General features: G+C 47.6%; 1 protein-coding gene across 1 annotated transcript in view; it reads left to right on the top strand.

Annotated features, from left to right (window-relative positions):
• The window catches only part of SESN2 (sestrin 2), a 15,042-nt gene extending 12,751 nt beyond the window's left edge, over positions 1 to 2,291 (top strand). The window contains exon 9 of the mRNA XM_017856464.1: positions 504 to 2,291. Coding sequence (XP_017711953.1) covers positions 504 to 590 — 87 coding nt within the window. The 3' untranslated portion in view covers positions 591 to 2,291. The remainder of the gene's footprint in view (positions 1 to 503) is intronic.
• The last annotated feature ends 13,934 nt before the right edge of the window (positions 2,292 to 16,225 follow it).

Genomic DNA, 16,225 nt, shown 5'->3' with positions numbered 1-16,225 from the left:
TTTTTTTTGAGACGGAGTCTCGCTCTGTCGCCCGGGCTGGAGTGCAGTGGCCGGATCTCAGCTCACTGCAAGCTCCGCCTCCCAGGTTTAGGCCATTCTCCTGCCTCAGCCTCCCGAGTAGCTGGGACTACAGGCACCCGCCACCACGCCCAGCTAGTTTTTTGTATTTTTTAGTAGAGACGGGGTTTCACCGTGTTAGCCAGGATGGTCTCGATCTCCTGACTTCGTGATCCACCCGTCTCGGCCTCCCAAAGTGCTGGGATTACAGGCTTGAGCCACCACTCCCAGCCCATTTTAGCTTTAAGGAATACAGAGCTTAGTCATGATAGGAGTGAATGTGCTTGTCCTTGTACTAAACTGCTCAGAGCCTTAGCAGAGGCCAGGGCAGCTCTGTAGGAAAGGAAATGGTGAGGTAAGTGGGTCAGGGATCGAGGCAGTCTGGGAGGGGTGTGGGGGAGTGAGGAGTGACATCAGTTGCCAATGTGCCGTCCTCTGTGCCCCAGGTCCACGTGAACTTGCTGCTCCTGGAGGCGCGCATGCAAGCCGCTCTGCTGTACGCCCTCCGTGCCATCACCCGCTACATGACCTGACTCCCGAGCAGGGCCTGGGTCCGGACCAGCTTCCCACAAGGACTTCTCTGTCTGGAGATAGCCCCAGACCCTTTTGTGTCCCATGCCCACCCTCCCCACGCTGGAGTGGGCTTGTGTGTGATGTGCAGTCCCCAAGCCACACCCTCCCTTTTCCTCATTGGAATGGACAGTTCATTGCACTGACTCTGGGATCTCAGCCCTGTTCCTGGGAGCTGGAAGAGCACTAGGAGATCCCAAGGGACCACACCCTTCCTCCTTCTCCTGCCCCCAGAGGCAGAGGGCACAGGAAAGAAGACGGGCCAAGCTCGGGCATATATGCCACAAATGTTGTGGCCTTCCTTAACTGGGAAGTCCCTGGCTGGCCCCCAAGGGAGAGGGGCAAATGCCTCTGGGACTGACACTCCAGGCAGGTTTGCCTTCTCTCCCCTGTCATTCCCAGATTTCATTACCTCCCACTTGCCACTCACCCGTCAATGTGAAAGTCAGGGTCACAGCTGGTCTGTGTGTCTAGTTCCCTAAAAGCCTGTTCTGTTGGGCACGCTGAAGCTGTTGTCCAAATCCTAGTTCAGTTTTTTGACTTCCTTTGCCCTTTTTTCCTTTTCTCCATGCTTGATGGTGTGAGGCCTCAGGAGAGAGGCCAAGTACATAAAAAAAAAAAGCAGATTATCTCTAGAGAGTTTGAGCCTTTGCTGGTCACATTGCCTTCTGAAGAGGAGAGAGTATTAGATTATAAATCCTCTTTACTTTGGTTCTTTATGCTTGAGGTTCCAACCTAGAGCCACAGTCAGCATGTGAGAGGAGGAGGAGAGGGAGAATTCTGTTCTCCCAGAGCTGCACCTGCCTCGCAGAGGCCAGCACCTCACTCTCCTGCCTCCAGTGGCTCTGCTGCAGATGTTTGCCAAAAAGTTGAGCCTTTCTAGATGGCTTAGGTGGCACCATGACTCAGTAGGAGGGGCAGGAGGCACCAGGGTTCTTGTTTGGACCCTGCCCCTGGGCCATGGCCAGGTGACCATGGCTACATTGCCAAACCTCTGACTGCCATAGCTGCAGCCTGAGAGGGTGGGTCTGAGTCCCCACAATGTCTGAAGCTGCCCCTGGGATTCTCAGGCTAACCTGCCAACAGCAAGTGGATTTTCTTGTAAGATCTTGAAGGCCTCCAGAGACCCCACTTCTGTAGCCAGTGTCTCCTGGGTGCCTTCTGAGGACTCCCACCCCCATACCAGTATCTCATCTGTCCCCTCTGCTGGGGCTTAAGTGGATTGCTTGGAGGCAAAAGCAGCCAAGGACTGATCCCAGTCACTTTCTGTAGCAAACGACTGTGAATTATGACTTTTCTTGCCCTTCTCGCAATCTGTGCCTCCTCTCTGACCGGTTTGGAGGGCAGTGAAGAAAGGCAAGGGCCATGCTGCTGCTGTGCAAGGCAGGAGAGGAGCCTGACCAGTGTGCCACATTTCATACCCGTGCAGGCGCGGAGAAGCAACCGGCACCCCCCTCAGGCCTGAAAGTTCTCCCTGCAAGAAGGTGTGCAGGAGAGAAGAGGCCCCGGCATGGGGCTTTGGGTTCTAGAGGGGATGTGATGACTCTGTAAATGTGCACTGGCTGGGTGGGGAGTGGTATCCAGTGTTCAAGTGCAGAAATCTTTGGCTTTGCTACCAGTTCCATATAATGAGAAATAAACGTTCGCTGAGGTTTTGTTTCATACTCCTTCTTTATGGACTGTTTTTGCAATTTCCTGAAGGTCATGGTTCACCTTGTAGCAGACAGAGAGCTGTGATTGCATCATGGGCCTGACCTGATAGCCCCTGTCCTGCCAAGAACTTGTGCCCAGTGACTGTAGGTTGGGACTGTTGGCACTGAAAGTCTACTTGTCCCTTGGCCATCAGTCCTGTCACCCCTCTGTGGCTGCCCTGGCATTGTGGAGTAATAATGACCATGGTACTTTTCTAAGCCTGGCCATGGGCTGGGTACTTGGAGACCATTCCTCTGAATCTGCAGCAATCCTGCAAGAGAATTGAGACAGGTGAAGTGACATTGTTGAGGCCACATAGCTAAACAGTGGGGGAGCCAGAACTGCCCCCTGCTCTGCTTGACCCTGAGGCCTTGACATTTTATCTGCTGTTCTGTCCACTACTGGACTTCCCCTGTGACAGAGAGGCTGTTTGAATCTGGAAGGACCCCCTTGTGTCCCCAACCCCACTGCATTATGATTGCCTGCTTCTCATCCTTCCCCCTCCAGCACCAAGGAGACAACGCCAGGAACAAAGAGTTAGATGCAGCCCCCAAGCTGTGCCAGTGCCGTTTATGGCTGTGTGACCTTGGTCAAGCTTCTCTGGGCACCAGGAACTAGTTAGCTTATCAGGAAAACCACATCATATAAGAGCTAAGACCACTCCTGCGGGCTTCCTACTTCCTCTAAATACTGCTGTCAGAAAACTAGGTCTCTTCCAGGCAGCCTCCCCTGCTGGACTTTGTGTTCCCCTTTCCCTTGAGATACGTGTTCATTTTTGCAGGATTCCCGTACACTTAGCTTTCCTCTAGAGTCATTTGAGAGAGTGTGGGAGAAAGTGAATCACACTTGGAGTACAGAACTTGGATTCTGGTTCTGATTGAGCCACTCACTATATCGCTGGGGAGACTGATGAATTTCACTGTGCCTCAAGTTTCCTCGGCCATAGAAATGGGGATAAAAGTTTTCCATTTTTTTCCAGTTGGCATGCCTTGGGTGTTTGAGATGGAGTCTCGCTGTGTCACCCAGGCTGGAGTACAGTGGCATAATTTCGGCTCACTGCAACCTCCGTCTCCCGGGTTCTAGCACTTCTCCCACGTCAGCCTTCCTAGTAGCTGGGATTACAGGCACATACCACCAAGCCCAGCTAATGTTGCTATTTTTAGTAGAGACAGGGTTTCACCAAGTTGGCGAGGCTGGTCTCGAACTCCTGAACTCAAGTGATCCACCTGCCTCAGCCTCCCAAAGTGCTGGGATTACAGGCATGAGCCACTGGGCCCAGCCTACATGGCATGCATTGAGTGTGACTGTTGCTAAATGTTTTCAAATTTAATCTCCCAATCTTCACAACAACCCTGTGAGGAAAGGGTCTGTTCCCTTTCTATAGATGTGGAAATGGAACCTCAAATGAGAATCGGGGGAACACCAATTTAACAGACAGAACCAATTCAAATTCCAGCTTTGACATTCCATGTCTGCCTGATCATGAGCAAGTTGCTTCAATACTCCCTCCTCAATTTCCTTATCTATGGGATGGGATTAATACCTAAGGTTACAGGAGGGTTATGAGGATTAAATAATGCATACAACCCACCTAGCACAGTTCAGGTACCTGGCACCTAGCATTCGTGAGCTGTTCAGGATTCAGAAATTTGCCCAAGGTCATACAACTGAGGTAGAACTTGAATCCTTGTCATTCCGATTCCAGAGTTCTTTGTATTGGGTTTTTTTTTTGTTTGTTTTTGTTTTTTTTTTGAGATGGAGCTGGAGTGCATTGGTGTGATCTCGGTTCACTGCAACCTCCCCAGGTTCAAGTAATTCTCCTGCCTCACCCTCCCCATGTTACCGAGGGTGGTCTTGAACTCCTGGGCTCAAGCGATCTGCCCGCCTGCCTCAGCCTCCCAAAGTACTGGGATTACAGGTGTGAGCCACCATGCCCAACCCTGTATTGCATTATTTTTGTCTCCAAAGTGCCTAAATCCTCAATATGCATTTAAAAAAAAAAAATCATGGCTGGTCGCGGTGGCTCATGCCTGTAATCCCAGCACTTTGGGAGGCCGAGGCGGGTGGATCACGAGGTCAGGAAATTGAGATCATCCTGGCTAACACAGTGAAACCCTGTCTCTACTAAAAATTAAAAAAAAAAAAAAAAAAATTAGCCAGGCGTGGTGGTAGGCGCCTATAGTCCCAGCTACTCGAGAGGCTGAGGCAGGAGAATGACTTGAAGCTGGGAGGTGGAGCTTGCAGTGAGCCGAGACTGGGCCACTGCACTCCAGCCTGGGCGACAGAACGAGACTCCATCTCAAAAAAAAAAAAAAAAAAATCATGTTTTTTAGGCTGGACCTGATGGCTGACACCTGTAATCCCTGCACTTTGGGAGTCCAAGGCAGGCAGATCATGTGAGGAATTTGAAACCAGCCTGACCAACATGCTGAAATCCTGTCTCAAAATACAAAAATTAGCCAGGTGTGGTGGTGGGCGCCCATAATCCCAGCTACTCGGGAGGCTGAGGCCTGAGAATTGCTTGAGCCCGGGAGGCAGAGGTTGCAGTGAGCAGAGATCAAGCCATTGCACTCCAGCCTGAGTGACAGAGTGAAACTCTGTCTAATAAATAAATAAATAAATAAATATTTAAAGAATCATGTTAAATTTTCATACGGAATTGAAAACTCAGCTTCAGACTGAATCTAATGAATCTATTTTAGACTTCTTCAACTCAAGACTTGTGCACATCTACCCAGGTTGGAATTTGCAGGAGGTTGTTGGTAGCTCAATTATTTTTCTTTTGTTTTTTTGTTTGCTTGTTTGTTTTGTTTTTGTTTTGAGACAGAGTCACATGCTTGGTTTGAGAACTGGTGAGAGTGAGTAGAAAAAGGAACTGGGGCTGGGCATGGTGGCTCACGCCTGTAATCCCAACACTTTGGGAGGCCAAGGCAGGAGGATCACCTGAGGTCAGGAGTTTAAGACCAGCCTGACCAACATGGTGAAACCCTGTCTCTACTAAAAATGCAAAATTTAGCTGGATGTGGTGGTGCATGCCTGTAATCCCAGCTACTCAGGAGGCTGAGAGAGAAGAATCACTTGAACCTGAGAGGCAGAGGTTGCAGTGTGCCGAGATTGTGCCATTGCACTCCAGCCTGGGCAACATGAGTGAAACTCCTTCCCCCCAGCGCGCGCGCACACACACACACACACACACACAGCCGAGTCTCCTCCAGCAGGTTGCATTCACCAGTGCCCTACAGCAGGTGGATTAGAGAAGTAGTTCACAGACTGTTTTGTGCCTTAGAATCTCCTTAGAGAACCAGTGATTGGAGGCAGAGCTCAGCAATCTGCATCTTTAACAGCTTCCTTGGTATGAGTTCTTTGAACTGATACTGTGGTTCTAATGTGTCACATGTCCTGGAGACTTAGCAGTGAAGGAGATAGACATGGTTCCTGCTTTCTTGGGATTTACTGTCAAGTGGAAGAGACAAACCTTAGACCGTTACACAATTAATTATTTTTTATTTTTTTAAAAAATTTTTTGAGATGGAGTCTCACTCTGTCACCCAGGCTGGAGTGCAGTGGTGTGATCTTGGCTCATTGCAGCCCCCGCCTCCCGGGTTCAAACGATTCTCCTGCTTCAGCCTCCCAAGTAGCTGGGATTACAGACATGCGCTACCATGCCTGGCTAATTTTTATATTTTTAGTAGAGATGGGGTTTTACTTTGTTGGCTACATTGGTCTTGAACTCCCGACCTCAGGTGATCCACCCACTTCAGCCTCCCAAGGTGCTGGGATTACAGGCGTGAACCACCACGCCTGGACAAATTATTTAAATTACAATTTTGATTGGCACCTCAAAGGGAAAATATGAGGTGCTGTGAGGGCATTCACCACCTAGCAGTAGAGCCTTTTCTTCCAAGGAGATATGTTGGACTTTTGCAGAAGCTCCAACACATCCAAGAAAAGCAATTTCCCACCCACTGAAGCACCTTCTTGAAACCTCAGGGCTCCATGGAACAGAGTTCAAAAACTGCTCATTCCTCTTTAGTGGATGCTGTCATGTGCTACCCAGACTATGGCACTCATTTTCCCACATCCCCCACTCCATCAAGTTGCTCAAGAATTTCAGCTGAGTCTCTCTCTGGGCACTATCCTGAGTGGAAAGGAGCCACCGAGCTCATGGTTATGCCTCCTTCCAGCAGTCTGCCTCCAATGACTGGTTCATGGGAGAGAAGAGTACAAAGGCCTGGCCCCTCAGCCTCCATTTGAAACAACTCTGAAAGATTATCCCAGCTTTATTGTCCCCCTTAGGATCAGATGAGCCCTCTGTTGCAGTGGCATTGCAGCCCAACTTCTGCCCAGTTATGCTTCTAACTGTCATGTAGTATGATTCCCCAATAAACCCTCTGTAGGCAAATCTCCATCTCAGTCTCCTTAAGAGTGCTTGAACTAAAACACTCTCATTACAGATGGTGAAAATAAAGACCAGAGTGGGGAAATGACCTGCCTGAGGTCTCACAAGCCTAAATCTTCAGATCCTCTTCAGAGTCTGTCACCACCCTGTGCCACAGTCCTACAACTTCCGGCCTTGACTTTCCCTCCCTGAGGCTAGAGGCAACAGCTGTAATGGCCAGAATAGGTTCTCACTCCAATGGCTGGAGACCTTGGACGAGTGAATTTCCCTCTCTGGGGAGGTTAAGTATTGCCCGAGTGCAACATCCTCTCTCAAGTCTACCTCTGCGCAACGCGCCTGGTCCTGAGAAAAACCACGTCTCAGCTGGTGATGGCAGCAGAAATTCCTTCCTCCCATGTCCAAATCACCTCTGACCTCATAGTTGGATTCTATTTGGAGTGGTGGTGGGGAACCTTGAGCTCTGTCCCATTTCTGAGTTTCCAAACTCACATTTCAAGAAGGAACCTCTTTTCTTTTTCTTTTTTGAGACAAGAGTCTCGCTCTGACACCCAGACTGGAGTGCAGTGGCGAGATCTCAGCTCACTGCAACCTCCGCCTCCCAGGTTCAAGCAATTCTCCTGCTTCAGCCTCCTGAGTAGTTGGGATTATAGGCGTGTGCCACCACGCTCGGCTAATTTTTGTATTTTTAGTAGAGACAGGGTTTCACCATGTTGGCCAGGCTGGTCTCAAATGCCTGACTTCGTGGTCCACCCACCTCAGCCTCCCAAATCCTGGAATTCCAGGCGTGAGCCACTGCGCCCGGCAGGAAGCTCTTTTCTTTGTTCATGCCGACATTATCAAGTGCTTTACTGTGTCCCAGCCCCTGTTCATGCTGGCAGGACAGCAGTGAATGAGACACAGTTGTGGTCCTCATGGGCCTTTCAACCCCAGTGGGAAAAATGAACAGCACACAAATTCTTTGGTGTTTTGTTTGTTTGTTTGTTTGTTTTTGAGATGAAGTCTGACTCTGTGACCTAGGCTTGAGGGCAGTGGCACTCTTCTCACTACAACCTCTGCCTCCTGGGTTCAAGCGATCCTCCCACTTCAGCCTCCTAAGTACCTGGGATTACAGACACATGCCACCATGTCCAGCTAGCTTTTTGTATTTTTAGTAGAGGCGAGGTTTTTGGCCTGGCTGATCCTGACCTCAAGTGATTCGCCTGCCTTGGCCTCCCAGAGTGCTGGGATTACAGGCGTGAGCCACCACGTCCAGCTCATCACACAAATTCTTGTGATAAGCCCTGGGGAAAGAAAGATGACAGGGACCTGTGAGCGAGTACAGCCTATCCTGGACTTGAAGGATAAGAAAGGATCGGCCAAGGATGGGAGAGGAGAAAAGAGCATGGAGCAAAGCTGACTTCTAGCAGAGGAAACAGCATGGGAGAAGATTTGAAGCAGGGAGGAGAAAGCAGCCTTGTAGGGACAGAGGGAGCCGGGAGAACATAAGAAAGGCTGAGGCTGGAGAAGAAAGCCCCAGGGCCGATCTAGCAGGACCTCACAGGGCACGTCAGGAATTTTGGACTTTATCCTATGGGCAATGGGAAGTCTTCAAAGGAAATGTTGCTGTTTATTACAAAATAGATTATATTTATTAGAAGAAGGAGTGGAGAAAGTAGTAAGGCTTATTTAGGACCTTCTTTGGGCCAAGTATCCCATGAAGTACATCACAGGCATGTTTTTCGATTTTGTTTTTGTTTTTTTTTTGAGACAGGGTCTCTCTCAGTGGCACCATCACAGCTCACTGTAGCCTCGATCTCCTGGGCTCAAGCTATCCTCTTGCCTTAGCCTCTGAGGAGCTGGGACTATAGATGCAAACCATCATGCCTGGCTAATTTTTTATTTTATTTTTTTGTAGAGACGTGGGTCTTGCTATGTTGCCCAGGCCAATCTTGAACTCCTGTGCTCGAGCAGTCCTCCTGCCTTCTCCTCCCAAAGTGCTGGGATTACAAGCGTGAGGCACCACACACAGCCCAGCAGGATCTTATTTAATTTTCACTGCAGCACTAGATGGTAGAGCCCACTATTAGCTCCATTTTTTTTTTCCCAGATGGAGTCTTGCTTTGTTGCCCAGGCTGGAGTGCAGTCGAGCGATCTCAGCTACCTCTCCGTCCCAGATTCAAGCAATTCTCCTGCCTCAGCTTCCCAAGTAGCCAGAATTACAGACACCCACCACCACGCCCAGCTAATTTTTGTATCTCTTAGTAGAGATGGGGTTTCGCCATGTTGGCCAGGCTGGTCTTGAAACTTCTGACCTCACGTGATCCGCCCAACTCAGCCTCCCAAAGTGCTGGGATTATAGGCATGAGCCATCACCCCCGACTTTTCTTTTCTTTTGGGTTTTTTTTTTTTTTTTGAGACGGAGTTTTGCTCTTGTTGCCCACACTGGAGTGCAATGGCATGATCTTGGCTCACCACCACCTCTGCCTCCTGGGTTCAAGCGATTCTTGTGCCTCATCCTCTGAGTAGCTGGGATTACAGACATGCACCACCACCCCCGGCTAATTTTTGTATCTTTTAGTAGAGACCAGGTTTCACCATGTTGCCCAAGCTGGCCTTGAACTCCTGAGCTCAAGCGATCCACCCACCTCGGCCTCCCACAGTGCTGGAATTACAGGTGTGAGCCACCGTGCTCAGCCTATTATTTCCTTTTTAAAGTGGATCCCAAACACCACCCAGAGGATCCATCTTCCTTCTTTAACGCTTACAAAGTGCTTCTGTTTTCTGAGGCATTTTTTTTCCCCTAAAATTATAATCATTCATGTGGCTCTGTCATCTCCCATTCAATTGGGGGCCCCACGAAGGCAGGGATTTTTGTCTGGTATGTTCTCTACTGCATTTATCTCCAGAGCCTAGCACAGGGCCTGACATGTGGCAGGGGTTGGAGAAATAAGTGTGGAACACATACTTGTATCCACCAGGATACTTGGGCTAGTGCTGGGCCCAGGTGGCAGTGCTCAAGAAATAATAGCCTCCTGATGCTGTGGACCTGGCCTCTGCTCTGGCTGTCTCTCCCTTCCTGGTTATCTCTTAAATGGCCACCTCTCAGACACTCAGCATCAGTCTAGTGTCAGGGAAAGAGCTTGGACTTTGGAACCAGACAAATGAGGCTCAAATCTGAGCGCAAATCCATCTGGAATGAGGCAGAGTTTAAATAAACAAAACCAAGTACCCTTATGGCTCTTGGTAACTTCCTTTAATTTCCTCATCTATAAAATGGGAACATTATCATCTACATAAAAAAAATTATTGCTGGGCGCAGTGGCTCATGCCTGTAATACCAGCACTTTGGGAGGCTAAGGCAGGTGGATCACTTGAGGTCAGCAGTTTGAGACCAGCCTGGCCAACACGGTGAAACCCTGTCTCTATTAAAAATACAAAAATTAGCTGGACTTGGTGGCAGGCACCTGTAGTCCCAGCTACTTGGGAGCCTAAGGTGGAAGAATAGTTTGAACTTGGGAGGTAGAGGTAGCAGTGAGCTGAGATGGCACCATTGCACTCCACCCTGGGCAACAGAGTAAGACTCTGCCTTAAAAAAAAAAATTTGTTGTCAGGATCAAATAAGAAAATGTTGGATTCCATAGGCCAGGCTTTAAAAAGAGAAAGAGAAAATGATTATAAAGTACCTGTTTAGTTAAGTTCTCCCTTTCAGCAGAAGACAGAGTCAATGCCATTTTCTTAGATTCAAAGCCACAGTTTCCCTATCTATGAAATGGGAGTTGTGAGATAAAAGATAATATAGAATTCCCATAACCTGGAATGCTCTTCTCCAGACAAGCTCTTTCTAAACCTGCGGTTTTCACCTTTAACAACGTCTCATCAGAGAGTTCGGACCTGACCCCTGTTTCTCAACCTCACCCTGCCCCTTCCCATTTCTTCTCTCTTTAACACGTTTCATAATCTTTATTGTTTCTTGCCTGTCTCCATGTTTGCCGTCGTATCCCAGTGTCTACCATACGCTAGCATAAGTGCTCAATAAATGTTTGTTGTTTTCATTACGTATTTTTTTCTTTCCAGCTTTTATTTTAGGTTCAAGGAGTCATTAAATATTTTGGCGGCAGAGTGGGGTGGCTCACACTCGTAATCCCAGCACTTTGGAAGGCTGAGATGGGAGGATCGCTTGAGCCCAGGGGTTCAAGACCAGCCTAGGTAGCATAATGAGACCCAGACTCTACAAAACAGAAAAATTAGCTGGGTGTGGAGGCACGCACCTGTAGTCCCAGCTACTTGGGGGGCTGAGGTGGGAGGCTCACTTGAGCCTGGGAGGTCGAGGCTGCAGTGAGCTGTGATTGTACCACTGCACTCCAGCCTGAGTGATGGAGTGAGAACATGTCTAAATATCTAAATATGCATATACATATATAAATAGAAATACATATATATATGTGTGTATATATATATTTTTTGAGATGGAGTCTCACTCTGTCGCCCAGGCTGGAGTGCAGTGGCACGATCTCAGCTCACTGCAAGCTCTGCCTCCCGGGTTCACGCCATTCTCCTGCCTCAGCCTCCCAAGTAGCTGGGACTACAGGCGCCCACCACCAGGCCTGGCTAATTTTTTGTATTTTTAGTAGAGACAGGGTTTCACCTTGTTAGCCAGGATGGTCTCGATCTCCTGATCTCATGATCCGCCCATCTCAGCCTCCTAAAGTGCTGGGATTACAGGCGTGAACCACTGTGTCCGGCCTATATACATGTTTTTTAAAATAATGTATGAGCCAAGACTTTTCTAGGCAATCCTAACCACAATCCTGAGACACAGGCAAAGTGAGGATTTTACCAGTTTTTAGCTGTGAAAGCTGAGGTCTAGCAATATTAACATTGCCCAGACATGTCCCAAGCAAATTAGCAGTTCTAGACTCTCCAGAAAGTGCTCTTTCCACCCACCCTTCCACTGCCTTCCAAGGGAAGGAGCACTGCAGGCCCAGGTACTAGTCCAGGCACTGTCTTAATTTGTGGCTTTAAGATGTAAGCAAGTCACTTCTTTCCCTGAAGGAAAATGTTAGTTTCCCCATCTCTAAAATGGGGAGAATCTTTGACCTGATCAGTGGTTGGGATTACAGGCTTGAGCCACCACGCCCGGCCTAATTTTATATTTTTAGTAGAGACGGGGTTTCACCATGTTGGCCAGGCTGGTCTTGAACCCCTGATCTCAAGAGATCCACTCACCTTGGCCTCCGAAAGTGCTGGGATTACAGGCATGAGCCACTGCATCCTGCCTATGAAGGAATTTTTAAATGTTAATATGCAGAATGAACATTCTTCCCAGAAGACACTGTGGGCTGGGGAAGCAGGGAAGTTTCCTAGACGTGGTGGCATTTCATCTGGGCCTCCAGTGCTCCTGGGTAAGAATTTTGGGAAACAAAGCTCAGAGCCAAAGTCACTGACCAACCAAAGAAGAACCCTCTAAGCCTCTCTGAGTTTTACTTTTTTCCTGTTTCACTTTGATATCTTCTTCCAATCTGCATTTCCCTGCTGCAATTTATTTTTTCCTTTCAAACCAAATTTAGAGTAGAATCTGCATATAATAAAATGCACACTTTTTTTTTTTTTTTTTTGAGACAGTCTCACTCTGTCACCCAAGCTGGAGTGCAGTGGCACGATCTTGGCTCACTGCAATCTCTGCCTCCTGAGTTCAAGCGATTCTCCTGCCTCAGCCTCCTGAGTTCAAGCGATTCTCCTGCCTCAGCCTCCTGAGTAGCTGGGATGACAGGCGACCGCCACCATGCCCGGCTAAGTTTTTGTATTGTTAGTAGAGACGGGGTTATACCATGTTGCCTAGGCTGGTTTCAAACTCCTGAGCTCAGGCAATCCGCCCGCCTCAGCTTCCCAAAGTGCTGGGATAAAAGGCGTGAGCCACCGCGCCCGGCCAAAACACACACATTTAGATGCAGACATTTCTGTGAGTTTTGACAAAAGCACATGCCTATGCAACTACCACCCAAATCTAATTTCCTTGTGCTCCTTTGCAGTGACTATCCCATCCTGCTTTCTGGCCCCAGGCACCCACTATCAGCTTTCTGTCATTACAAATTAGTTTTGTTTTTGTTTTTGTTCTTGTTCTTGTTATTCTTAATCTATTTAATTATTTAGCAGATGACAAAGTTTTGCATTGAAAATTAGCTTTTAGTTTAGAACACAAACATAAATGCAACAAAATGTATTAATTCACTAGTCTTAAGACAATATTTTCATTCTAGAGTGTTTGCTAATGAATGCAGAGGTCATTAGATAAATTGACAGTAACCTATTGAAGAAAAGAATGATGATAATCATAATTTACCCATTTACTGAAGAGAGTTTGACCATTAATAAAAATTATACCTACACATCGGGTGTGGTGGTTTACATCTGCAATCCCAACTACTCAGGAAACTGAGGTGGGAAAACTGAAGCTGAGCCTGGGAGTTCCAGAAAAGCCTGGGCAATGTTGCAGGATTCCATCTCAAAAAAATATTATACCTCATTTTGGGAGGCCAAGGCGGGTGGATCGCCTGAAGTTGGGAGTTCGAGACCAGCCTGACCAACATGGAGAAATCCTGTCTCTACTAAAAATATAAAATTAGTCGGCTGCAGTGGCACATGCTTGTAATCCCAGCTACTCGGGAGGCTGAGCCAGGAGAATCGCTTGAACCCAGGAGGAGGAGGTTGCGGTGAGCCGATATCGTGCCACTGCACTCCAGCCTGGGCAACAAGAGCAAAACTCTGTCTCAAAAAAAAAAAAATACCTACAAAACTTACAATAAGTACATAGATAACTCAATCACTTCTTGAGAAATTATGACATATAAATGACAATATTTTCAATGAACAAATATTTGTTGTTATTCTTATTTTTTGAGACAGGGTCTCACTCCACTGCCCAGGCTCGAGTGCAGTGGCACGATCATGGCTCACTGCAGCCTCCACTTCCCGAGCTCAAGTGATCCGCCCACCTTGGCCTCCCAAAGTGCTGGGATTACAGGCCTGAGCCACCGCGCCTGGCCTCATTGTGTAATCTCTTGTGTTTGTCTTCTTCATTACCATAAAGCTTTTGAAGCTAATTCATGTTGTTGTGTATATCCATAGTCCATTCCTTTCTGCTGCTGCGCACAATACTATTGTATGGATATATTACAACTCATTTATTCATTCATGAGTTGATAGACATTTGAGTTGTTTCCAATTTTGGCTATTATGAGTAAACCTGCTATTTCTGTGAACATACCCTGCTATTTTTATTTTTTATTTTTTGTAGAGATGAGGGTCTCCCTATGTTACCCAGACTGGTCTAGAACTCCTGGGCTCCAGTGATCCTCCTGCCTCAACCTCCCAAAGTGCTGGGGCTACAGAGATGAGCTGCTGCACCCAGCTCCAGTTCCAGTTGCTCTGCATCTTTGCCAACACTTGGTATTGTCAGTCTTTTGACAGTCTTGTTGACATTGGTCTAGTGATTAAAAGCCTGTGCACTGGAGCCAGAGTTCAAATTCCAGGTCTACCATTTGTTGTATGACTTTAGGGGAGTCACTTCACCTCTGTTAGTCTCAGTTTACTCTTCTGGGAAAAGGGGTAATTAGTTCATAAGGTCCTTATGTCTATTCAGTTAAATCAGTGGTTCTTACCTAGGGATGACTTTGTTCTCACAGGACGTTTGGCAAAGTCTGGAGATATTTTTGGCTGTTACAGGGTGCCTCTGGCATCTAGTGGGTAGAGGCCAGGGATGCTGCTAAATATCCTCCATTGCACACGGCAGTCCCTTTGAATGCAGACTTATCCAGTCCAAAAAGTCAATGGCCCCGAGCTTGAGAAATTCTGAATTATATAATGCATGTCATGTGTTCAGTACAACACTTGGCACATATCAACTGCTTAGTAAATGGAAAACAAACAGACTTTGGGGAAAAACACGTTTTCAGGAGCAGCAATATGAGTTTGATGGATCCAAATCGTCATGGTCCTTTTCCCAAATATCTCTACCACAAGGCTGTTATGACGTGAGGAGGCTCACAAGAAAGAACAACTGGTTTTATCACATAAATACCTCGGAAACCAAAAAGTGAGCAGTATGTTCAAGACAGCAGACCTGCAGCCTTGGACCTTGGACTCCTCTGTGTGGGGGAGGATGGGAATGCTTGCACGTTCCATGCCTCCTCCCCCGCCAGGCAACATCTCCCCTGGCTGGAGTTCCAGCTGTTGTCTGGGTCAGCGCAAACAAAGACCTTTGGGCTGCCCAAGATCCAGAATTTACAGCCCACAGACTCCTCCCAGTTTACTGGAGTGTTTGGAAGACATTCCAGGTCAGCAGGAATTAAGTAGGGCCCCCAAGGGGAGTATGTGTCACGTGGTCTGATGACACAGCCAGGATGAACTGGAGAAGGGCAAAGCATAGTCCAGAGGAAGTGCAGTCAAAGCAGAACTGATTCAATTCAACAGAGTCAAGCATTTAGTAACATTCGTTGTGCGCTTACTGTGCCAGCCTCTCCCTCTCCTACGTGGGAGGCCCTTTGGAATAGAGGTTAGGAGGACAGTCTCTATGTAGAGAAGGACATTTGAATCCCAGCTCTGACAGCACTAGGTGTGTGTCCTTTGGAAGGCACATCACCTCTCTGAAACACATGGCATATATGCAATAAATTATGTGTACGTATGTCTCAGTCCTCACAAAAATAAATTTATGGTAAGAACTACTACCATTCATATTTTACAAAAGAATAAACCAAGGCTCAAAGAGGTGAAGGACTTTGTCCAATGTCATAGGACTAATTAAGTAGCAGAGGATCACTGTGACAGGCTTTTAGGGAGATAGAAAGATGAGTAAGATGGGGTCCCTGACTTCAACAAGCTTGGGGTCTCATAGAGGAGATAAAGGCAGGTAAAAGTCTAATTTCCAGCAAAGAGACAATGAGAGGTGCTAATAAAGAGCATTCAGCGGCCAGGCGCAGTGGCTTATGCCTGTAATCCCGGCACTTTGGGAGCCCGAGGCCGGTGAATCACGAGGTCAAGAGATCAAGACCATCGTGGCCAACATGGTGAAAACCCATTTCTACTAAAAATACAAAAATTAGCTGGGCATGGTGGCGCACACCTGTAGTCCTAGCTACTTGGGAGGCTGAGGCAGGAGAATTGCTTGAACCAGGGGGTTGGAGGTTGCAGTGAGCTGAGATTGCACCATTGCACTCCAGCCTGGCAACAGAGAGAGTCTCTGCCTTAATAATAATAATAATAATAATAATAATAATAATAAATAAAGAGCATTCAGGTGTGGTTAAGGTAGGACTGAGGTCAATTCCAGGTGGGGGCAATTAGGAAGGCTTCACAGAGGAAGTGGTGGCTCAGCTGGTCTTTGAAGGTGAGTCAGACTGAAAGCACAGTCAGAGACCCAAGTTCTAAGAAGTGTGACCATTGTGTTGGGCCATAGGATGTGTACATGTCAGGGTGGTCATAGATCTGGCAGGGAAAGTTGATAAATTGGGCCAAGATGATTGGTGAAAA

The sequence above is a fragment of the Rhinopithecus bieti genome, unplaced genomic scaffold (genome assembly GCF_001698545.2).
Source record: "Rhinopithecus bieti isolate Rb0 unplaced genomic scaffold, ASM169854v2 scaffold_41082, whole genome shotgun sequence".
Classification (NCBI taxonomy): domain Eukaryota; kingdom Metazoa; phylum Chordata; class Mammalia; order Primates; family Cercopithecidae; genus Rhinopithecus; species Rhinopithecus bieti.
The sequence above is the reverse complement of the archived record's forward strand: the minus strand, read 5'-3'. Positions and strand labels throughout refer to the sequence as shown.